Source organism: Curcuma longa, chromosome 15, assembly GCF_044706935.1.
Source record: "Curcuma longa cultivar G26 ecotype Majalengka, Jawa Barat chromosome 15, ITB_CL_G26_1.1, whole genome shotgun sequence".
Lineage (NCBI taxonomy): Eukaryota > Viridiplantae > Streptophyta > Magnoliopsida > Zingiberales > Zingiberaceae > Curcuma > Curcuma longa.
In genome coordinates this window covers 4,773,972-4,797,953 of record NC_133875.1, presented here as the reverse complement: position 1 = coordinate 4,797,953, position 23,982 = coordinate 4,773,972, and the positions used below count along the sequence as shown (strand labels likewise).

The following is a 23,982-nucleotide window of genomic DNA, read 5'->3' as shown; positions in this document are numbered from 1 at the left end:
CCGATCACCGCCTTCCCCAACCGATCCTTCCCCTGTCGGTCACATTCCGGCATCGGATTTGGCCGGAATTCGATCGCGATTTGATCGAGAATGTGCCCAACGGCTACTGTCGGCGCATTTCCGACTAAATTGCGCTAGATTCCGACCGATCTCCGGTCGTGATCCGATCGGAATCCGACAATTCGATCGGATTCCGATCGACGCGTCCGGCCACCAATCCGGCGTCGGTGAGTTGCGCATCCAACGGCCGACGGTGGCCGGACGATGAGGCGACAGCGGCGGGTCGCCGACGACGCAGAGAAGCTATAGTGATTTTTTTTTCTGTACAAACGACCTGATTGATGGTGATCAACCTGACGTGCACGAGAGTGACGCGCAGAATATCAATTTCTTCTGTATAATTATAATAGTTAATTTTAGTTAAACTCTTTTGTATTATAATGATTATAATCATAATGGTAGTAGTTAGAGGAATTTTAAGTACATAATTGTCGAAGCATAGCATGTGCAGGGCATTAAATTGATGATTAATGGCATTAAATGCAAAAGCAAGCGGTTCTGACCTGACGGCTTCTGGAAAAGCAGCCGACAACGACCGACCTAGATGAAGCACCGCCCCTGTTTCCGGATCATCTCGCTCATCACAGATAGGAACTCCGCGGCGTGTGCTGGTTGCGGGTGGTGGGTGGAGTGGCGGTGGTGATCGGAGGATGTGTCTGTTGGATCTGGCCCGGGGAGGCAGAGGGAGGTCACCGGATCGCCATCTTTTTCGATCGTAGTGCTGCTAGCGGGAGCTGCGATGTGTTCGCTTTGAGGGCGGTGGCTGGAATCGCTTAGATCGGAACCGGAGGGGCTCCTGGGGCAGAGCCCCAAGTTTCCCCCAGACAAGAAAATAGCAATCATTTAATGAACATCCATGAAAAAAAAAATGATAATCCCAGTAGCGACCTCTAGGGTGGTCGCCTCCTCCGGTTTTCGGCCGCCACGATCGCGTAAATCGGTGCTCAGAACCCGGCGTTTCCCATTTGGGGCCGCAAATACACCGTAGCTGAGGATCGAACTGCGGGTCCCTGAGTTACAACCCGAAGTCGCCGCGACGGTGTCCCACTTGTTGCAGAAATTCTTTACAAAATGTGAGCCTTGGAAGTTTGAAAAAGATATTTCCGAGGGCAAACTTGACATCTGAGTGTCTCTTATTAGCTTTCACATTTCAGAAACACCAGCTAAAAGGAGGGAAAGGAAGAATTTGAAAAATTAATTGAATTTTTCATTGTTTAGTTCTAAATGGAAGGATAAATTGACGAATCAAGTGAAATTTGAATTATGTAGTCCTAAATGGAAAGATTAAAAAATTGGTGGATATACCAAAACTTCTCCATTATCTTTAAGCAACTGGGAAGGCAAATTGCAAGGAAAAAAAGTCATCAATTGTTTAAGTTGTCTGATCATGGATGACTTGATTGGGAGAAACATTTGATAGATTATATTGTCTTTCTTGTTGATCTTTCACCTGCTTTTTGTAGCATTTGTTGCATATCAATGCTATTTATAACTTAACTTTTCATAGCAGTCACCAGTTGTAAAGCCATCTGTTCATTGCATATAGTGTGGTCATATTTATGGTCACACTACAACCGCAGCAAAAGGTGGAATCATGGTCAGTTCTGTCTGTGAGGAGGTAAATCGGAAACTGCAATTGACCATTACAGGGAGGGCATTGTCTCATTCGCATATAGTCCACTTCAGCAAGTTTGTCTCACGCTAACCAACTCAACCATGCTCTGGGGGCCACACTGCAACCACCCAACATAACTGACAATTGCTATCTGCATTACATATGATCATGAACTTGTAACAGGTTGATTTTGACTAACCAATTTTGAAAAATAAATTGCAATGCATTTAGTTAATTAATTTTCTATACCTTTTGGGAAAAAAATTGTTTTGTCTTTTTATGTTATATTAAGAGTTTCTTATTGATGTTTATGGTGTTTCTACATGTGGGCATTACCTTTGGAAGATAGCTATCAGCACACAAAGTACCATAAACGTGAGTTTTTAAACTTTCCAATTAACAGCCTTGTATCTAGTTTTAATTGGTTTATTATCAGTGTCAATGTATTATTTAGTTATCTACCATAATGTAAGATATTCTTACTATCTTACATTATCGATTTCTGTTGCATATCGATATGTTGATTTATTTCTTTCTATTGTTCTGTTTTGGTTCATTAACTTTTTTATCTTGTTTCATTAAAGATTCTTAAAAGAAGAGCATAAACTTGCTACATTGAATTCTGGTTACAAATTACAGTATCATAGAAGTTAAAAGAATTTCTTGTTTTGCTTTGACCCTCGTTGCCACTGCTCTTCACAATAGACCTTGTCCCATTTCCTTCTCAATCAGATCTGTCATGGAGGCACCAGTGGTCAGTTCTGGATACATGAGGTATATCAAGACAAGATGTGCTCAACATGGCTATGACTGTATGTTCTGCACATATCATGCAACATGGACTAAGACTTGAATCCTTGATACTTACCACCAACTACAAATTTTAATTTTCGATTTTTTTTGGTGTTAGTATGCATCTGTTCTTGCTATATGCCATAGGCAGAGCAACCTCCCATGTTACCTTACATCCATTGAGTTTCTAGTTCTTAAGTCTCCCTCTACCACTTCCCACATGAGTTCTGATTGATTTGACTCATCCCATTTAAACACAAGATCTATATTCTGGACATATCATTAGCTGTTTGTTTCCTATTTTGCTTGTTCAGTGAGACCCCTAGTTTTCCTAAAGGCTGTTTGATTGGTCCTAGTTTTATCGCTCTATCTCATAAACAATATTATGCTCAGACTTATAGATTGACATTTTGATTACCAATTTGTCTATATGGTGCCATCTTTCTGTTGATTGTTGTTTGCTAAAAACCATCAATATTTTTTATTGTTTCCCAATGTGTGTAGAAACAAAGAATCATTGGGCTAGGGATGATCCTGCTTTTGCTGTGATCTTGTGTATATTCTTGATAGTTGCTACTTCAGCTTATTGTGCTGCGTAAGTTGACTGTTTTCTATTCACCTCTTTAATTCAATCTTATCAACTTATAATTATCGGGGAGTTCTGGTGAAATACATGTATAATTCATCAAACTGTTAAGGCATAGTTTTTATCTTAGTTTGTATAGGATCTAATTTTTCTGAAACTAAATAGCAAACATTCTTGTGTTTAGGTATGGTGAGAATTTGGTTAATTCTGTCTTCACCATTATTTCAGTTGCTTTCTTCCATTTCTTGTTAGCGGGAACTATTTTGGCGACGTGTTGTTGGTAAGAATTTCTTTGACTTATTGCTATTGTTGAAAAAAAAATCTTGACTAGTGCCGTGTGCTTTTTCTAAACCTCTATGATATTTGCAAATATCAATCTTATATGCAATTATTTTCATTAATTGCTCCCGAGATAGTAATTGATTTCTTTGTTTCTACTGTTAAGTCATACACTGGAAGCCTTTGAAATTTCAAATATGGTTTGGCTGCTATTGTTGGTCTAATATAAACTATATATTCTGCCTTGCGCAAGAGAGATTATGTTGGTAGTTAGCTTTGTATGCCAGCAAATGATGTCACAACATTTTTCAGTGATGAGATTTGTTCCATATATGCATTTGTAACAATCTCTATTAGTTGTTTTAGGTGATGCCTTCTAATGAAAGATTGAACAGAATGCTAATGCACATTTGGATGATAAAAGCTGTAGGTTCAAACTTCGACTTCAATTCATGATATTTCTCATCTATTAACAGAAAAGGGTCATTATTGAAACCATGTTCACAAGTATGGTACTAGATCATGGTTTCTTTATCGTTCATCCTGTCAGCTGCTGGTCACAACCTCTTATGTTGGTACCTTGAAGATCAATTTGGATCTTTTGACTCTTCTTGTAACTGCTGTTATGATATCTCTCCAACTAAAATAAGCTTTTTGTTACTAGAAATGCTAAATTAAAGTCGGTTGCAAAAATTACTATAACATACAGTTACAGTGTATCTGATGGAGTTCCATTAACTGCCATTAACATAAGTATTCCTTTATAGTAATGGAAATTAGGAAAGGAGCTAAGAGGTAGGGATATGAAATGAACAAGAAAGGAAAGAGAGATCTTTCATTTTGTAGATGTTTTCTTGAAGAGAAGAAATTAAAAAAGGAAAAAGTGTTCAAGGACAGAGGTATCAGAGGGAGACCATATTTTCATAAAGAGATTGGAAAAAGGAAAGAAGTGCTCAAGGTGGATAGAGAGGATCAAAGGGAGACTATTGTTACAAAGGCACGAAGGCTCACAAGGGACTCATGGGCTTTGATGTTTCCTGTTAATAAATGGTGAAGTTTTGGTTTCCCTCTTCTTTTCTCTCCCTAGCCTTCTCCAGTAGTAAACACAACCTAATGGCATGCACATTATGCAAGGCTAATCAATGTCAGACAGGTTTACTGCCGGTCAAGAATCAATATTATGCACTTTCAGAAGTGTGTACATGTTTAGATGTTGTTTTTAAATAAACTGCCCCGTGTACTCTATCTAGCTATTGTTTTTGGTTTGATGTAGGTTTCTGACGAATACATACATGCGCGAAGAGGCAACAAGCAGTCATGTTGTAGAGCAACCGGTTGAATGGTATCTCATAAACTTTTCTTCATGTTGATGAATCTGTTACTTGCCAATTTTTTATAAATAGAAATAGCAGCTACTTTCTGATAATCATTTACTCAAGTTGATTTCTTATGGAAAAATAACAATGGTCATGAAAACTTGCTGTTTAAATATTGGCTTAGTTTAATGAACCCTTTTGCAATCTAGATTAGCAAAGGATCTGCACATGCAAACATGGGGATGTTATGCCAATTGCTAAGGATTTACATTTTGGGTGCCTTGTAATAAAGGTTCAAAGTTTTGACCTGATACAGAGTTTTGGCCAGAGACCCAAAAATATTGTTTCCAAACAGTGTCTCCATCAGGTGCTGATTGCTTTCAGTGCTTCAATACTTCATATCACCTCTCCTGGTGGTGCATGGTTTCTTCCCAATGCTGGTGTCAAACCTACTCTTCATGGTGGCCATTGCCTACTATAATTATTTGAATTTCCTCGGCTACGATGGTAAGCAGCACATTATTACCTTGTCAATTACATTTTTTTTTACAGCTTTGTACTTTCGTAAATTGGACTTCACTAGCCAAATTTTTTTGTACCAGTTCTTCCATTTTTGGACAAAACAACCTTCTTTTTGTATCCAATTGGACTTGTGATCATCCTATTCCCTCTCAGTAAGTTGTTATGATTTTGGATAATTTTGTTCCTCTTCTTATTTCTCATGGCCATTTTATTTTGCTTGCAGTGATTCTTATTGGTTTCAACCCAACTAGATACATTCTGAGCTTGTACTTCAGCTAGCAAATCTTACACTGAGGGATTGACAAACTCAGTGATGATGCATCACTACTTTCAAATGAACTTCGGCTCGTTTCAAAGGAATCGGGTGGCGATGTAAATGAAATCGCAAGATAGAGTGATGAACCTTCTGGGTAGTCTTGAGAAGGAATCAAGGAGTTAATAGAGATGAAGCTTTGTTTCGGTGGTTCTACCTAAAAGATTAGCCGAAGTTTTGAAGCATTCAAGGTAATGAATTGTTGTGAATCTTTGAATTTGTTCCAAGTACATTTCATTGTCAAATGTGGTTCGGTTGTTCCAAAAGGTGGCACAGGATGTCTAATAACTGATTTGTTCCATAAACTGAGACACAAAAGAGCAGATAGTTCTGATAATTATCTTGTAACTTGTACAAAAGATTTACAGTAAGTTTGAATTCGGTGTGAATATACTGTCTTCCAAAGGATCTACAATTAACATCTCAAAGATTGCCTTAGTACAAGAAAGATCTTCAAATAATTAAAAGCTAGCATCCAGACATTCTTCATAAACTAATCGGTTTCCTTCAGGTTTTGTTCTTGTATAAAACAGCAGATTAACTGAGAAAAGTACTGGATGAACTTGAAGCAGTTCATTAAGATAACCCTAAACATGTAGAATGCCAAGATGGTAAACAAACCATTATTTATCTGTTTGATCATTTACCAACAGAGAGATTCAAAAATATAGAAGATGAACTTTAACATTTCCAGTAGTTACACAATCTAATAAGCATACTGTTTCTGGGTGTTCAAACTTCAGTGTTACAGTAGATAAAAGAGAGAACAAAAATGCCAATCAGAAACCATCTTTTTCACTAAGCCTGCCTGAAACAGCAAACTAATATCAGCTCTCCAAACACAGACGGATGGAAGAATGCAAATGACTTTCCTCTTCTTCCAACATAGCCTTCACCCTTGGGATGCTTAGAAGTTAATCACTTATTCAGTTACTAGAAAGACCCGCGTCGTCGGAAGAGGCTGGTTTCTTGCTAGTGTAACGCTGGGATAAGTAAGACCACTGGTCAGGCTACTGAAGAGCAATGGAAGTACTTACTTCGACAGTTGAAGTTTCGAGATTACCTGCTTCCCGAAAGTGAACGGAACATATTTGTACTTGATCATGTGGAGAATCTGTCTCTTCATTGTGACCGTGAACAGCACCAACCAGTAAAAGAGTAGAATAGGCCAAAACACGGGCACATCAAACACGCTGAAGAATGTCAGCACGAAGGCGACGCAAAAAGCTTTAGTAATGGAATACCTGCACATTTTGAAGGTTATCAGAATCAAGAGACAAGAACCAATGCAATTGTACAACCATTCCAGTCAGATGGTAAATAGCAATCTGGCAAGGATTTGGATGGACAACTGTTGTCCAACCATAGTAAAAGTAATCCAATATGCAAAAATGACATGTTGATCCATCTTGAAACTGTGGATCCTCCTAGCTCCTTTAGAAATAAGAAAGCACTTAGCCCCTTTAATGCAATGCCCTCTATAGCAGGAACAATACATTCCATCCATGTTGAAGCATGAGGTTGTGCCATGACATAACTTGTAGCCATTTAGTAAAATAAATTAGTACATGATCTAGAATTAAACTTACAATGAAATATTTAATATTTAATATTTTTAGTTTTACTATTTCTAGAAGGGGAGCCTTCCCCCTGTGGCATTCTCACCCCCACTCAATAACTGCAATGCCTAACTTATTTAAACTAAGTCTTAGGAGATAGAGTTATTGTAAGGAATCTTTTGGCGATTAAGGAATGCAAAGATCTAACTAGTGGTATCAGAAGGGCATGTGTTCCATGTGGAGAATTGTCCTAGGATCACCGTTATATCCGTTGGGACCATTAGGAGGGGCTCCCACCTTTGTTTTATAAGATAAAATATCTATATTGGTATGAGGTCTTTTGATAAAGCCAAAAAATAAAACCATGAGGGCGTGGATCCAAAATGGACAATATTATACCATTTTAGACACATCGCTTTCAGATCAACAGCAGAGACAAACACAGTTTTTCCTGTATCAAGTTAAGATGTGGGACCACCTACTGAGGCACACACTTTGCTTGTGCTATGTCAAATGACATCAAAGCTCAGCCAAGTAGGCTACTCCTGATCCACCTTCCAATCTTCACCACCAGATTTGGAATAAATTGTGCACCAAGAAGTAACTTACTAACAACTATGTATCCTTGTTCTTCTTATGCTCGAATACTTGAGAAGAAAAGAAATAAATTACTCATTTGCTTCTGAGATACTACATACAGCCTTCTTTGGATAAGGAATAAGTCTGGTGCTCTGTTGCCTTCATTCTTCAAATTACTATGTTTTCACTATTTTACCTTGTTTTTACACTCCCACTCCACCTCCAAATGATCCCATTAAACAACCTTATACTCATGACACACTAAATCTCAAATTCCTGAGCATGAGTAACAACTTTGGGATATCATAAAAACATATAGTAGATGCATGTATTATAAACAAATCTGCAAACGTTCAATATACTGACATATTAATCTAACACTAAAATTTAAAGCATGATTTAGACAACTATGTAGGTACCCATGACCATCAACAATGATGGAAGAGTAACAAAACATTTAAAAAATAGGAAATTATAAGTACAATTTTAATTACAGTACAGAAACTTCCATTTTTTCCCATGTCATGTAGTGAGCACATCCCCTTAGTGTAACTCTATCCTTTGTTGAAATTACTTTTAAGCTTTGTCTAAACTTTGCAAACACGTTAATAACAAATTTATTGTATGGCATCTATAAGATGACATCAAAGATGCTTAGATGAGAGTAAATGGGAGGCAGATAGATTTTTCCTTGAAGAATTGCATCAGCACTGTTACAAAAACCAAATTATGCATCCAAAAGACATAATAATAAAAATGCAAGGGCATATTATTATTTTCTCTTCAAATAATTTGATACCAAAAACTGAACTTTTGGATTTCCATAGTCTACTTTTTTGAAGTGTGAAAAAAAAAACAAATTCATCCAGTGCACTTCTTTTATCCTACAAAACCAAAGATGGGAAGAATCCCAAAAATTGATAACCCCACTTGATTTTACAAACAAGCATAAATGGACAACATTCATCAAGCAATTGCATCATGTAGGGATTCATCAACCCATGATAGTTCAACAGATTCATTTTAGGCTAATGGGGCAGAAGTACCAAAACCTGATAACTGAGTTCTTAAGATTACTTTGATAAGGGAGGTCGTTTACCCAAAGTTGACAGTGGAAAATGAAAAGATAGTACTTTGACAAGTGGAATCCAGGGAATGTGAATAAGAGATCTATCATGGCAATTAATTGTGGCATTGCAGAGGTCTGAAGAAAATTTGCTGAGAGGAAGGCTGACACTCATATCTGTGGCTGATTTAGTGCAAGTATCCTAATGTCTCTAGTCGCTATCCTTTTAGTCGATCCTGTGCCTTCTGATCCATATAACATACGTGAGAAACTTCTTCACATTCGTAGCAAAAGTAGAATAAACGCTAACAGTTCTCTTGAATGGATAGATACAAGTGATCAATTCAACAACTCGTCGGACAAAAAAAAATGGAATTCAACATTGGCATTAAAATTTCAACTTTTCATCTAACGAGAATCAAGGTCTAATCCTTAGAAATCATTACTCAGACAAGGATCGCGAGGTCAAATCCCGTTCAAAAACAAGAAGGAAGACGAAAGGTCTGATGGAGCACGAGACTTACCAGAATTTGAACTCGGGGAGGCGCCGGACGAAAGGTCGGAACTCATCCGAGGAGCGGGTGGGCAGGGAGGGACCGGCGCCATCATCGACGAGCGCCTGGATCTCGGGATCTACCTGGGGCGAAAGGAAGCCGATCAACAGGTTGAGGACGTAGATTCCGAGGGCGTAGGTCACGACGTAGAAACCCTGGGCGATCAAAACGCGGATGGCGTAGGCAAGTGCCAGCGCCGCCAGCCAGACCCAGCGCCGGAGCACGTAAGGCGTGGCCTTGTCGAGCAGGTGCTGGTACCGCCGGGAAACCCCCAAGCTCCACGCCGATAGAGCCCACGACAACCCTCCGCCTTCGCCTCCACCGTCGCCGCCGCTCGCTGGATCCATCATCGCTGCCGCCCGATCCTTTCGCCTGCCCCTCTCTCTCTCTCTCTCTCTCTCTCTCTCTATTTCGGGACAATGAATTCAGTCGGGATTAATTAAGAATTCTCTTAAATTTCTTGTACCAATTCGCAAATTTAACACCTGATTTACCTTTTTTTAAATTCATCCTATTTTTTAATTAAATCTGATTATGCCCCCTTTTAATATACTCATCGAGCTCAATTAATAATATTATTATCCTTATGATACATAAAACTTATATTATTTTTTTAAACATATTATAATAAATTTATAATTAAATTTTACATAAACTAATAAATTTGTTTAATGCTTCTAATGAATTCTTCACTTATCATACAAAATTGCAAAGTACATTTATAATTTGATCATTGAGTGATTATCAATCAAAAAATATTTTGAAAAATAAGCTTAAATGGAGCTGAAACTATAGTTTAAGCTTAATTTAGTTGGATTTAAACTATCATTCAAAAGAAACAAACACTTACAATAAGAACACTATCGATCAACTTGGCACTTTCAGAAAGAGGAAGAAGGCCTTCCTTCAATTGTTGCCTTTGCAGTTCATGCTGTCTCATTACTGACAGAGAGATCTAAAAAAGGATTGATGATTCATGCGATGTTTCAGTGGTTCCTGAATATCTGAAAGTGAAAAGGAACGGGAGAAAGAAAGTCATTGAGCTGCAGAAGAAGAGTCGTCGGTCGGTCGGTCGGTCGGTCGGCCGGCCAGCTTGCTTCTCGTTCGATCTCGAGCTGTTCTTCTCCAGTTTTGTTTGTGCCTGGTGAAAGATGGAGATGTAGGCCACTCTGATGCTACCACTACTTGTGGTGGGAATCCTGATGATGCTGCAAAACCATTGTGGATGATGAAGGATTGCTCGGTGGCAGGTGATGGTTTATTCCTGCTGCTGATCCTTCACCAATCCAAAAGGGTCTGTTGTTGCTTGCCATGAAGTTGTAGATGAAGCCTTCTCCATTGCTGCTTCTCGCATACTGCATCAACATCGACAAGCCAACAGATGAGTTAAAGGTTCGCGGAGTGGCTAGTTGATCAGGACGAATCAAAATTGAATCGAAACCAAATCGAACTGCACAAACTCTACACCGAAAGCCCTACAGTAAGCATAAATGTTCTGTAATCATATTCAGTTAATTCACTTTTATGCTGCTGTTTCTGCAATTTGTACCATGTTTTGAGATGTACCATCTTAATCTGATCAGTATATTTCAGTTTCAATCTTCCTTTGTGATCTATAACTTTTAGCCAAACATGATCAGCTTAGCTTAAATGCAATAAAGAGACACAAACAGCATAGTGTTCTATTAGAGGAAGCTTACTGGAATGGAGGTAGGAAAATTCAAGGGGCCTGGAGTGAACTGGAATGGCGAGGAAAGTCGAACATTCGTGTCGGCCGGTGGCCGGAACTTGGAGCGCTCATTAATGTTGTGGATAAACAGAGATTTGATGTGGCCATTGTAGTGTGGGATGCTGCTAGTGTTGTATTTCGGCTCGGGCAGCTTGAGCTTGTCGTCAAACTAGTAGAAATAACACTAACATTAACTGGCACCGGCACGCAATTATATCGTTTTCTTTAGCAAACTGAAATGAATACAGAGACTGAGGGGATTGCCTGGTAAGCATAGTATACCTTTGATTTAGTGTTTCTGTTCCACTGGGACTCGAAGATTGCTGGCTTAGTAGCACTACCCCTCGATCCTGATCCCCCCAAACTCAAGTCAAGATTGTGTTCGAGCTGGCCATGGCTTGCTGCAAGACCTTTATTCCGCAATTAGTTTTCGATAACTTGGCTAACGATGGGAACATTTCAGTTTGGCTCCTAAGTTCGCTTCGTTTTCTAGCATATATGTTTCTGAAACTTTGAAAATGCAAGTTTGGCATTCAAGTTTGTAATCAAATGGATAGCTACCTCTGATAAATCACACTAGTCATATTACAAATGAAAATTGCCACAGATCATGCGCGAGTGTTTCACTCAGTGGTGGTGGTTATATTTTCCGATCGAAATTTGGTGAGAAATGGTCATGGCATCATATGGTGCAAGTGACTACAGATTGCAAGTTTGAATTGCAGTGAACAAACCACAAAATGGACAAAGTTGAGGCAGACTAAAGTAGTCACTTGAAAAAACTTACTGGATGCACTGAACTCCTCCTTATAGATGCTAGGATCGAAGTTTGTCGCGGCATCCTTTCCATTGCATTTGATTGCAGCCTTGTCATAAGCTCTGAAAATTTGAAATAAGCATCATACAGTACCGCAACGATATACTCAAACAGGGAAAACACCCCCAAAAAATGAGATTTTTAGGTACCTAGCAGCTTCAATTTCGGTGTCAAAGAGACCTAGATACACATATCTGAGATCACAAACAACAATATCATTTATCTTACTATGAAACATAAGAAAGAACTGAAGCATAGAAGAAGTATACTTTTTACCGAGGAACTGCCCCATTCTTGCTTCCCACTTGCCACATTTGTGCAAGGTCACTCCCCGGTACTTGGAGCTTCCTCTAGGGTAGCTCGTGCTCTCGCGTCGAAGAGCATGAACAAACTCTTCCTTAGTGAGATTGCTCATCTTGCAATAAGCCAAAGAAATTTCAGTTTTTCAGTTCAAGTTCATCAAACTGTTCATGGTCACTGAAAGCACCCCCACCTGTTCTTGACCACCCATGTAATCATCCAGATTGAAGTTGATATCTGCTTCTAGTCCCCGAAACTTGATCGCAGCTCGGTCGTAGGCCCTGCATTGAGATCTCTTTAGATGAAGAATCAATGAATGAAGCAACAAGAAGGGGAGTACACGAATCAAACCTTGCCGCAGCATGTGCTGTATCAAAACCACCTACAGAGGCATATGAGAGAGCAACAGATCAGCAGCAAGCTTCAACATTTAGGGTTTCGATCCCAAAACAAGAAACAAAGCAAAACCTTTCGATCATTTCATGCATACATACATACATACCAAGGTAAACTTGCTTTCCACAATCCCTGCAAAGCAATCCAGAATAGCCTCAAAGTGTTGAATTGAATCCAAATTCCAGAAATCCAACCATCAGCTAGGGTTTGCAGACATGGGAAAGGAGGAAGAAGCTAACCAGATATGGGATTCCCATCGGCCGGTCCTTCTGTAGAAGGTGACGCCCCGGAACTGAGAGCTCCTCGACCGCGGCCCTCGCCGGTTCTTCTTCATGGCCTGGGGCTCCTCCGCCGCCCTGCAGACCACGACCGGCTCCGACGACGAACCATCCCCTCCCTCAGGAAAGAACTGGCGGGTCACAACGTAGGGTTCTGGTTCGGCGGCGGAACTCTCGTCGCGGCGGCCGGAGATGGAGAACCCGAAGATTCTCATGGCGGCGGGGCCGGATTCGGCTTCGGCTTCCCCCTCCTCGAAAGCGTCGACCTCGGAGCCGGAGGAGACGCAAGCATCGGGCCTCGTTTCTTCCTCCTCTCCGCCGCCCGCGGAGGCCGTACTAGAGGAACGGGAGCCGCCGCCGCCGTCGCCGTCGCCGCTCTCCTCCCCAGCGGCCAGCTCGTTGAGATTCCACTTCCCATCCATCTCGATTTGCCTCGACAAAAATCGAACGAACTTGTAACCCTACCTCCTCCCAAAGATCCACTCCCTGCTCCACCTATCTCCTCCCTACCAAATCAAACCACTTTGCCATCTAAAGATCGACACCATCCAAGAACAGAACACAAAAAACCTAATCAAGAGTAGCATCTTCCATTCAAACCCCCACCCATCTCCTCATTTATACTCCCCCTTTCCCAAATCAAGACAGAGAGCAACTCCGAAGCCTCCAAAGGTAGCAGCTTTACCAAACATTTTTGCCATTAACGATCAACAACATCAAAGAAACAAATCCAAACAGGCGGAGGAGCATTCATTTCCTCAGCAAGGGATGCTTACCACCTTTAGGCGGTTACCGCCTTCAGATATGCCTTCTGCTCTTCCATCCTGCCTTCCCTTCCATCTTTATACGATGATTCCTTTTGGTGTCTGCAGCTCCTGTCACCTCACTGTGACTCAACAGCTCCACACCACTTTTCTCGATGATGGTGGAAAATGGGGAAAAGGAAGGGCGGGCATGGTTACTTCCTTACTATTGCCGTCCCACATTAACCAAATCGAAAAGCTCGATGAATGTCTCGTCGACGCACTCGCAGGACAGTGACTCGTTACCTTCCCTCCTAATCTCAATCATCTCTGAGAAGAACTCCTCTTTCTCTTACCATAATCGTGCCATTTCCTTTTCTGAAACTTTTCATCCATCACTCGGTGAGTTTGAATTGATGGAGTAATAATCCATTGAAGCTCCTGCTCCAAAATTTTCACTTTCCACTCTTACTTTTTTTGCTTCTTTTGGCAAATATCTCTGCGACTAGAACTCTCATACAATCCAAAAAAAAACTCCATTAATGCAAAGCTACAAGCAAACTACATGGTAAATTCAACCAGTAACACCAAATTAAGACCTTTCTTTTAACCAATTCAAAAATCCCAACTTTGCAAAGACGCTTGTTTGGGGAATCCAAGAGCAATTATGAACCCAAGCATCATCATCATGGACAACAAACAGACAAAAGTGGAAAGAAAAGAAAAAAAAATAGACTAATGAAATATCTCCAACATTGAACTAATTGTCTCTTTCTCTTCTTTTTAGCAAATATCTAATCTTTCTTTGAGCTAATGACACAAGTAGCACTGGTTTCCTTGTCTCGCCATTAAACTTTGCTCCTCCATTGAGACCAAGCGATTGGTTGAGTGTCACATTGCACTGTAATTGTTTGAGGGAAAATGTTCAAGTTGTTCTTTAATGCATGCCTCCACCACCAAACATTGATGGAGATATGGATGGGGAATAAAGGGGAGAAAAAGGAAACATTTCCAAATATATTGCAAGACAAGACCGCTAGAAGTGGGTCAAGCTTCCACTTAGGGGACGAGGTAAAGATGGTCAATCTATCGCCATTATTGTTTACAAAGTTATGTTTTAGAGGAAATTACTATCAAACAAGAACAAGAGATGAGGAAAAAACAGGATGCCTCCTCCAATTTCACCCCTAGAATTTTGAATTGGTCATTGACTTTTGTTTTTTTATAAAAAAAAAATGGTTCCATGTCGCCATATCAAATTCATGATCAAGATCTTGTATTCTTACATGATGTGATAGAGATAACAGAGGTCGCAGATTCAAAACTCGGTCAATGTGGATCCTGATCAATTCGAGATGAATTCAAGTTCAGTCAGACCAACTCTTTCGAGTTCAACTCCAATCAATCAGATCCAAGACTTAGTTAATGCACTCAGGTCAAGTTCAATTTAACTCATAGTCGAACTCGGATCATTTTATTTGACTCATGATTGAACTCGAGTCAAGTCAACCGACTCATGGCCGATCTCGACCCGAGTCAGCCCAGTCACATCCAAGTTAAGCCCAACTAGCAAAAATTCAGACGTGACATGACAATTACAATAGCGTCGGTTATAGAAAAGTCGTGTCCTTTGGTGAAGAGGAAAAAGGTACATTATTTGAGGATTCTGACCACCTCATCACTCCCTATATAAGATAATGATAGCAGCATTAAAAGATACAATGTATGATATTGAGCATTATTATTTTTTACTTTGTCATCTCCTCTTTTCTGATTTGAATGTCAGAGTGGTTTCATCAAGATCTATCTTGGTCTCTCATTTAATCTTTTTTTTATCCTTTCAGTCGTGATCTTAGAAACCTTCAATGGAGTCCTTGTATGATTCGGTTCGACAACTACCGACTCATAATCACAAGACCTGATGGAAGCCAACCCAACAGAAGCCAATCTGACTTGCATCCCACCTATCAAAAGAACTCAATTACGGATACATCAATGAGTCAGTCCATTCTTGATCTCAGATTAGATCAATACATAAAATTTTACTTTGGGAATTAAATGATATTAAGGGTGACAAATTAAGGTAATTCCAAAATATAGAAAATATATGAAATGGTAGAAGAAACAAGTGGATGCAAACAAATTCACATAACTACGTGACACCAACAAAGCATATGTACTTGGTAACAATAAATATAACAAATTTATAAAAGAGGCCACCTCCTTCAATTATTGCCTTGCATGAGTGGTACCCATTTACTACGGATGAACAAACCCAAAAAGCATTATTGAATATATATATATATATATGTCACATGACTTATCCCGCGTGACCTGTGCGCTACACCTCCTACCCATCGCCCACTGTCACCGCGTCATCCGGCCACCACCGGCTACCGCTCCGGGCGTGATCGACGCGCCGCTGGTCGGCGCTCCTTGTGGTGGTGGATTCGGCGGCCGGATATGGCCGGAATCCGATGAATTTACTCGGAAACACGATCTGCGCCTGCTCACCGCCATTGTCGATTGCGATTTGGCCGACAGTGTCAGGCGCCAGATTCCGACCAAATCATGGTTGGATTTCTGCCAAATCGTGGTCAGAGACCAGGTGAGGAAGGATTGGCGTCGCACGTTGGTCCTTCCTCGGCCAGTCTCCGATCGCGATTTGACAGCCGAATCTGGCCGCGACGCGCCGACGATGGCGCGTCGATCGGGCCTGGTCCGGCGGCCGGAGATGGCCGGACGGCGATGAAATCGCGGCGGCAGTGGCTGTGGGTGGCAGAGCTGCGGATTCCGGCCATTATCGGCCGTCCGGTCACCGCCGCCGGAATGAGCGGTCGATGCGCCGGCGCGTCGATCGCGGTCAAAGTGACGAGGTGGCCGGACGGCGGAGCCGGACAGGGCGTGGGTCGGGTGTCGCGCACGGTTCGCGGACGGGGATTCGCGCAGTAGGTATATATATATATATATATATATATATAGAATTGATATCCTAGCGATTTATCCCGTGTGTGACTCATGCGTGACACCTCTGACCCACCGTCGGCTGTGGTCGGCCACCGCCATTATAGGGTGATCGACGCATTGCTCACCGACGCTCCGTCTGATGGCGGATTCCAAACGGATAGTGGTCGGAATCTGACGAATTTAGTCAGAAACACGACCAATAGTGTAGGGCGCCGGATATAAATTATCATTGAATTTCGACCAAATTCGGATATACAGAGCGCCAGCAAATTGCGTGTCGATCGCGCCTGATGGTCGATATGGCCAGACGGGACGGCGACAACGGTGGTGAGTATATATATAAGTCGCGCAGGATATATATATATATATATATATATATATATTAATAAATTAAATACAGATTTAAGATAAGTTTCTAAAAATGAAATTGAATTATAATATTAGTTGAATCGTTAATTTTTGCAATAAAAGATTTTATGATGAACAAATATATTTATTTAATTTAAGTCATGTATAAATTAAATTTTTTTTTTTGGCTATTTTGAATGAGGTTGTTTTTTTTTCATTTTTTGCATAATTTTTTTTGTGGTTGTCAAATTCGGTAATTATTATAAATTTATTATGTTATGAATTTTAAATCGTCGACTACGGTACTGATCGATTTGGGAATAGCCTGACCCTACGTTTGATGCTTTGAGATTCGTGCGACCCGCATCCGCCCCCGGCGCTAGCTCCTCCTCTTCACCGCTTGTGCAGCTACACAGTTCGACGGACAGCCTGGCCGCGCGCCGCATGGGAGCAGCGTTCAGGAGCGCCACCGCCGCCGTGTTATCCTCCTCCTCCTCCTCCTCCTCCTCCTCCTTCCTCCTTTATGGCCGGGAGGGTGCGGCGTGTATGGCCCCTTTTCCCCGCCGCGCTTCCGTTGGCCCTTTCCAACTCCGGGCCACCCCCTTTCCCTAGAAGTCTCACGTCCGTCGCCTCCCCGCCGCCACCCCCCTCCCCCGCTCACCTGCGCCTTCGAGGCCGAGTGGTCGCCCGAGCGCTGCTTCAGGACGCCGCTGCCACGATCTTCTCCTTCTCCGGCGCTTACTGCCTCGTGCGCTCCATCGATGCCCTAACAGAGCGGAACCTCATCCAAAAGGTCACTCGCTCCTTTTTCCGCAAATTTTTTCGGATTGTAGCTAGAAACTCTCGTCCTATGATCGTTGCTTAAGTACTCGATTGCTTGATCTTTGTGTGTTCGTTTCATTCACCTAATGAGTGATTGCCAAATTCTTTATATTTGTCTTGAAGTTCCTTTGGATTTTGGAATTTTCATTTATGCTGTGGCCTAGGACTGCCTTTTCATCTTAAAACAACAGATCTATGCTCCCATGTTTCTCTTACGAATAAGTTTTTGAGCATGATGCGTGCTTATAATCTCAAAGCTAGTTAGACAGCATTGGCACGATCGAACTCTTTGTTGAAATAACATTTGCTCTGACTGTAAGTTCAGGTTTAGTAGTTGCTTCCTGTTTCATGGGACTAGTTTTTCTATATATAAGAAGCTCTTTTGATGTAGTTAATGTTAGCCACCTCCTCAGCTTCTGAATTCGAACTTGCTTGCGAATAGCTTTTCCACATGAATAAGTGAATGCTAGGTATTTCCTTTGATAGTCTATGGATGGTCATGACCAATGGCCTAAATTTTTCTCTATATTTTGCAAGTTACTATTGGAAGGATCTTTTGCAGAATAAACATTTTCAAGAAATGTTCAAGTTATTAGCCTATCTTACAAGTGTTTTTTGTTAAGAACTTGTTTCATTAGTTGACAAATAGAAGAGTGATACACGAGACAGGTGGATTTTAGTGATTTGAATCTTTCTATATATGTTATCATTCTTTGCAAAGTCAGCATTTTTCCTGATGTGTTCATGTTGCCTCATTTTAAAAACTAAGGGCATTTACAAGGTGACATCTTATACTCAACAATCTTCTTTCAAACCTGACTGAAATATTTAAAATTTAATTTTCTTTTCTTTTTACACCACAGTTTAACTCCCTAGGAGTGTTCATTAGTTTGGTTGAATTAAAACAACAATCCTATTTGGTTCATCTATTTCTCAGTTTAGTTTAATTTAGGTCGGGCAGGTATGAATGCAGTTTTTCTTTAATGAAAGACTAATGGAATTGAAAATGAGGTTTATAGTTTTTAACTAATTTGATACTTCCATTATATAATAATATTACTTTCAAATATGCGAATACTTTTACAAAGAATAATAATTATGCTAACCTGGATCAATGTGAATTATATCTTCATATCAGTTTGATTTGGTTTTATTTTCTAAGAATTTGAGTTTCGAGCATTTCAGTTTGCAGAATTTCAACAGAGAGTTTGGATAATTATATTGCAATTGATTTGATGTGAATTTGTTTGGAGACTATGAGGCTTGTTATCGGTGTAGCTTTGTCTGGCAAAACCCTTGTGGAGGATTAACACAGTAACAATCATCTTTAATTTTCTGTAGGTGACACACCTTAACTGCTGTAACTTCTTGTTTTCTCTATGATTCTGACTGATAAAAAGATACCTTGTTTGGTTCAAGTAACTTTCAACTTCTACCTCGAGGACCGATACTTGGATTTCTATTTCCTAGCTAAAGCCATCTTTTGACATCAATACTGAATTTCACCACAGCTATTTGTCAACTGTTTACTATCATGTTAACTATTCCAGTTCGAACAAATAAAGACAAAAACGGAAACAGAATCATGGAACTTGCAATTTATCTCACAGAAACTAATGCTACAAGACACTGGAAGAGCAAGAAATCAGAGAGATTGTTAAAATAGGCACCTGTGCTAAAACAATGCTTGTTTATGTCGGAAAGTATCTGATTCTTGTAACTGTCACAGAGCTTGAGCAGGAAGATCGTTCATGTATTGTCTGGGCTCCTATACATGGCCACTTGGCCATTTTTCAGGTAAGAAACTGCTTTCATTTCCCTAATATGTTAAATTTCCATGGCAAGTCTGATGGCATGAAACTGATGGACACACAGCATGTCAGCGGAGGCGCGATATTTCGCTGCAGTGGTTCCTCTTTTGAACTGCATCAGGCTTTTAAGCTACGGCCTCCAAATTTTCACTGATGAAAGTCTAGTTAAGTCCATCTCAAGGGGAGGAAAACCAGAGTAACCTACTAACGTTGTATACTTGTTCTTGACATTGTTTGCAACCTCCACCTCATTCACAGGCAATTCTTTGCAGGGAATTGCTCCGAGGTCCACTGTATTTCGTCATCGTATTGTTGCTCTGTGTTCTTGTGTTTTGGCGTGATTCTCCCGTCGGAATTGTATCGTTGGCAATGATGAGCGGCGGTGATGGTAATTCCACAGTCCTTCTTAGTTTCTCTTCGACTCTTCGGGTTCCTATCAGATTGGTGTTCAATATCTGCAGGGTTTGCTGATATAGTTGGCAGAAGGTATGGGACGACCAAGCTTCCTTATAATCAGGAGAAGAGCTGGGCTGGGAGCATTTCCATGTTTGCATTTGGCTTCCTCTTCTCTGTCGGGTAGATCGATATCGCAATACGAAGAAGAATATCGACTCAGTAATACATTTTACAGATCTTCCAGTTGTTGACATCTGACTTGTAAATTGTAGGATGCTCTACTACTTCTCAGCTTTCGGCTACTTCCATTTCGACCGGCCGGAGATGGTAGCAAGAGTCGCATTGATCTCTCTAGCAGCCACAGTGGTGGAGTCTCTTCCATTCAGCCATGTCGTGGACGACAATATATCTGTTCCTTTAACGACCATGTTATCAGCTCTCCTTCTTCTTGGGCCATAAACTCATCATCTTCAGCTTGTGCTTGAACATGAGACTTTGCAATTTATCAAATTTAGTTAAAAGAGATGCTACGTTGCGTGACGAGGAATCCGCGACCCGGTCGCGACACCCACGATCCACCGCTGCTGCCGCTGCCCTCGCCGTGCCGTTCGGCCATCGTCGGCCGTCGCCTCGGGCGCGATCGACGCGCCGCTCGCCAGTGTTCCGTCCGGCATTGGATTCGGATTGGATAGTGGTCGGAATTTGACCGAAAATAGGGTCCACAGTGGCGCGCCGTTTTCGGCTGAAGATTTCGGCTTGACAGTGGCCGGAATTCGGCTAAAAATAGGGTCCACAGTGGCAGTGCCATTTACGACTGCGATTCGGCCAGAAACGGTGTGGCCATTGTGGATGGCGATCGGGTAGATTTCGACCGCGATTAGGTCGGAATTTGGCCCGATCGCCGTCCACAGTGGTCGCGCAGTGGGGGGGGCGGCTGTTTCCGATCAAATTCATCGGATTCTGGTCACTATCCTGTCGGAATTCGACATCGGCCAAAGCACCGACGAGTGGCGCGTTGATCGCAGCCGAGGCCGTGGTCGGACGGCGCGGCGACATCTGGCGGCGGCAACTGCAGTGGATCGTGAGTGTCGCAGATGAGGAGTCGCGCAGCAGAGCACATAGCACATCTGTTAGTTAAAATATATGAATATTTAGTTTACAATGTCAAATGATTTTAATTGTATAGATCATGATCATTTGCCCAAAATTGAGTTAAATATACATGAAATAATCGTGTCTATGGATCTATCTAAGCAGGGTTAGCAGGGTAGGGAGAAGAGGGAGCAAGAGGATGGTGACGAGGACGGCGGCGGCGAGGATGCCGATGCAGACCCACTTGCGGGAGCTCTTTTGGTATTCCCTGGCGGTCTCGAGCTCCACCGTGCCCCTCCGGACGAAGGAGCTGGCGTGGGCGACGTGGCTCTCGATGTCGTTGAGCTGGTGGCCCTGCGCCTCCACCAGCGCCGCCATGTCGAGGAAGACCTGGTGCAGGTCGAGCAGGCTGCGCTCGATGTCCTTGACGGCGTCGTGCCGCTCCTGGATCTCCGAGATGGTGTCCATCACCTGCCCGCGGCCCTGCTCCTGGATCGCCTTCTGCAGGAACGTCTCGCTCGCGCCGGAGGAGATGAGGTTCTCCACCGTCTCCTCGTCGGGCTGCTGCCCCGTCACGGTGAAGTACCGCCGCCCCACGGTTTCCTTGTACTCCGCCGCGATGCGGGCGCGCAGGCCCTGGAAGCTGTCCATCAGGTCCTTGAGCTTGGAGCCGAGCCCGACGACCACCGACGTCCGCGTCCGGTCGGCGGAGGACCCCGGCCCGCAGCCGGGCACCAGCCGCTGCTGCGCGTTCGACTTCTCCAGCGCCTCCAGCTTCGCTTTCACCGCCTTCGCCGCCCGGAGCACTTGCCCGGTGTCCGCGTCCATCCGCGCGCGCACCTCCTTCATGGCCTTCGCGCTGTGCGCCGTCTTGCTCTCCTCGTTCGCCTCCTGCAGCCGCCGGTACAGCGCCTCCAGGCCACGCAGGTCCTTCTTGACGCCCTCCGCCTCCTCGAAGAACGACGCCAGGTTGGCGGCCGCCTCCGCCGACTCCATGCCCGCTTCCACCTGGTCCATCTGCACCTGCTCCCGCAGATTCGTGTACTTCTTGAAGGACGTCGTCGACAGAAGGTCGTTCATCTTCGCTCAATTAGCTCCGACGTCGACTTAATCCGGCCGGCCGGCCGACAATGGATTGGAACAAAAGAGCGACCGGAGAGATCAATGGCATGAGAGGCCCCGATCGGAGAAGAAGAATTCAGGTGAGGAATTGAAACAGAGGAAGAGAATGCCTCGATTCTCCAAAAAAAGCAACCATCCGAAAATAGAAAGATTGCCAAAATTGTCGTTTGACTGCGTCCGTTGGTGGGCGTGATCCTCTCGGGGAAATCTAAAATCTCGCGGTTGGATTTGGTGAATCTTCGGTTGGATCGTCCCGTGGAACCCAACTGACGGTCGGTTTAAGTGGTGCGCTTTCAGGTTTATGGACCGCCCCTTGGGACTTCAACATATTACAAAATGGACCTTGGAATTTCAACATATTTTCTCGTTTACTTAATGGAGACTCTTAAAGCGAATTAATTACTCAAAATACGATCTTAAATATATAATTATTTGGAAAATTTTAAATTGGCCCAATGCTAATCTAATAATAGTCACTTTTAGCCACTTGACTTTGAAAAACACAAAGAAGAGATTTTTAAAAACTAATATTTTTAATTTTCTAATCCAATTCACTCAAAAGTCTACTTAATCAAAATTCATAAATTGATATTATATTAGGGGCAAAAGATGAAATCATCACCTTACCTGCTTCTCTAGGACATATTCATATACGTTGAAATTGTCTCCGAAACATAGCTGAGTTGATTACGACGTAGTAGATTTGCAGAAGAGGGCAAGGGTTCGAATTGGTAAAATCAGACAATATCCTCATGCGTCGTGATTAATTACAGTTTCTCGATTTACCTCCTCACAAATGGTCGTGGGGCCGCTAAGGTGGTGAATCTCGATTTACCTCATCACAAATGGTCGTGGGGCCGCTAAGGTGGTGAATTTCACCTTTTTCCAAAAGAAGGAGATAAATTACGAGTATTTTTTCTTTAGCGTAACAGCCTTTTACATGGTAGATGCATTGAAAATTTGAATTATTAAGAGGACAATTCAAGAATTAGTCTAGAAAGCATACCTCAGCACAAATATAGTAAAATTTGAATTATGAGGTGACAAATAATAATTTTTGAAGTTTATTTAAAGCATTCTTATCATGGCAAAAAAAAATGAAAACATTTTTCAGAAATGTTGAAAAGTCTTGTAGAGAAAGTCTTTGTAAACAAGTTTTGACTTGGCAAATCTCCCCTTTTTTTCAAGTTCAAAAAATATTTTTTTTCTTCAGATTTGCTAATTGCCTTTTTTTTTTTTGTTGCTATAAGCATTGTGAATGTGAGATGCTACATCATCAAACGAATAAATATTTATTTATTTTAGTTGCTTTGTAAAAGGGAAAACAATACAAAATAGAATTCTTTCTCTTTAAGGAAACTCATATGTATGCAATTTTTTTGTTTTATTTGTAAATGAATTTTAAAAATTATTCTCCTTAAATATGTTGATTAATAAATTACTCTTCAAATTAACAATTTTTTATTTTATTTATTTTGTAGCCATAATAATTACACTAAAAACAAAATCCAAAGAGGAATGAATTCCTACAAAATCCTCCTCCCGCAAAAGATCCAATGAAATCCAAAAACAATCATTTAGTCCCTTACTCAACATTCACCTCCTTGCTGAATTTAACAGGTCACAATTTCATCCAATCAAAAGATTGGTAACTATCAGAGTAATATTGCAAGTGCGTGTAATTTAATCTGCACCCATGTATAAGATCCGTAAATTATCGTGCTTTTCTGTACTTTCGTACAACTCAATCTCAGACCGTTCATTTTAGCATCTCTAAGTGACGGATCACATCGATCGAAATCGTGGCCCTCAAAATATGAATTGTAAGTGGCAACGGTACAATCTTGTTCGGATAAGATCTGGAACAAGGGATGCTCTGTGCTTTCTCCACCTCGCCTTTATATTGGAGTTGCAGTTGTC

The 23,982-nt window shown here is 41.7% G+C and overlaps 4 protein-coding genes and 1 long non-coding RNA gene across 6 annotated transcripts; 2 read left to right on the top strand and 3 right to left on the bottom strand.

Moving 5' to 3' along the window:
• Window positions 1–2,017: 2,017 nt before the first annotated feature.
• On the top strand, window positions 2,018–5,332 carry LOC141846755 (uncharacterized). The gene is made up of 6 exons (XR_012603357.1): window positions 2,018–2,050; window positions 2,972–3,062; window positions 3,238–3,333; window positions 4,606–4,674; window positions 4,858–5,155; window positions 5,251–5,332. It is a non-coding gene; the product is annotated as an uncharacterized LOC141846755 (long non-coding RNA).
• An 809-nt stretch (window positions 5,333–6,141) lies between these two features.
• LOC141846287 (protein RER1A-like) lies at window positions 6,142–9,643 on the bottom strand. Its single transcript, XM_074734298.1, has 3 exons — window positions 9,212–9,643; window positions 6,547–6,727; window positions 6,142–6,466 (listed from the first exon to the last, which is right to left on the bottom strand). Exons 1-3 carry the CDS (start codon window positions 9,589–9,591, stop codon window positions 6,410–6,412), a joined length of 618 nt encoding a protein of 205 aa, XP_074590399.1. The 5' UTR covers window positions 9,592–9,643; the 3' UTR covers window positions 6,142–6,409.
• Window positions 9,644–10,116: 473 nt separating this feature from the next.
• On the bottom strand, window positions 10,117–13,481 carry LOC141846189 (AP2-like ethylene-responsive transcription factor TOE3). Of its 2 annotated transcripts, none has more exons than XM_074734187.1 (10): window positions 12,723–13,481; window positions 12,590–12,615; window positions 12,439–12,469; window positions 12,281–12,368; window positions 12,057–12,202; window positions 11,937–11,981; window positions 11,758–11,849; window positions 11,253–11,380; window positions 10,942–11,139; window positions 10,117–10,596 (listed from the first exon to the last, which is right to left on the bottom strand). In XM_074734187.1, exons 1-10 carry the CDS (start codon window positions 13,181–13,183, stop codon window positions 10,423–10,425), a joined length of 1,389 nt encoding a protein of 462 aa, XP_074590288.1. In that variant the 5' UTR covers window positions 13,184–13,481; the 3' UTR covers window positions 10,117–10,422. The 2 variants fall into 2 exon arrangements, with proteins under 2 accessions (XP_074590288.1, XP_074590290.1); XM_074734189.1 differs by having other exon boundaries at window positions 11,253–11,371.
• A 3,989-nt stretch (window positions 13,482–17,470) lies between these two features.
• Window positions 17,471–20,334, top strand: LOC141846674 (putative phytol kinase 1, chloroplastic). The gene is made up of 6 exons (XM_074734712.1): window positions 17,471–17,612; window positions 19,371–19,438; window positions 19,517–19,648; window positions 19,725–19,840; window positions 19,914–20,028; window positions 20,121–20,334. Exons 2-6 carry the CDS (start codon window positions 19,416–19,418, stop codon window positions 20,305–20,307), a joined length of 573 nt encoding a protein of 190 aa, XP_074590813.1. The 5' UTR covers window positions 17,471–17,612; window positions 19,371–19,415; the 3' UTR covers window positions 20,308–20,334.
• A 759-nt stretch (window positions 20,335–21,093) lies between these two features.
• LOC141846190 (syntaxin-124-like) lies at window positions 21,094–22,020 on the bottom strand. The gene has a single exon (XM_074734190.1). The coding sequence runs from the start codon at window positions 22,018–22,020 to the stop codon at window positions 21,094–21,096; it is 927 nt and encodes a 308-aa protein (XP_074590291.1).
• Window positions 22,021–23,982: the final 1,962 nt, after the last annotated feature.

Bases quoted from the DNA above. Each gene is read 5' to 3' on its own strand.
- LOC141846189 (XM_074734187.1), bottom strand. From the start codon at position 13,183: ATGGATGGGAAGTGGAATCTCAACGAGCTGGCCGCTGGGGAGGAGAGC. The intron at 12,203-12,280 runs GTGGGGGTGCTT...GCTTATTGCAAG, and splicing joins ACATGGGTGGTCAAGAACAG to ATGAGCAATCTCACTAAGGA. The intron at 10,597-10,941 runs GTAAGCTTCCTC...ATGTTGATGCAG, and splicing joins ATTTTCCTACCTCCATTCCA to TATGCGAGAAGCAGCAATGG.
- LOC141846674 (XM_074734712.1), top strand. From the start codon at position 19,416: ATGGCCACTTGGCCATTTTTCAG. The intron at 19,439-19,516 runs GTAAGAAACTGC...ATGGACACACAG, and splicing joins GCCACTTGGCCATTTTTCAG to CATGTCAGCGGAGGCGCGAT. The intron at 20,029-20,120 runs GTAGATCGATAT...TGTAAATTGTAG, and splicing joins GGCTTCCTCTTCTCTGTCGG to GATGCTCTACTACTTCTCAG.
- LOC141846287 (XM_074734298.1), bottom strand. From the start codon at position 9,591: ATGATGGATCCAGCGAGCGGCGGCGACGGTGGAGGCGAAGGCGGAGGG. The intron at 6,728-9,211 runs GTAAGTCTCGTG...CAAAATGTGCAG, and splicing joins CTCCCCGAGTTCAAATTCTG to GTATTCCATTACTAAAGCTT. The intron at 6,467-6,546 runs GTAATCTCGAAA...TACTTATCCCAG, and splicing joins CGTTCACTTTCGGGAAGCAG to CGTTACACTAGCAAGAAACC.
- LOC141846190 (XM_074734190.1), bottom strand. From the start codon at position 22,020: ATGAACGACCTTCTGTCGACGACGTCCTTCAAGAAGTACACGAATCTG.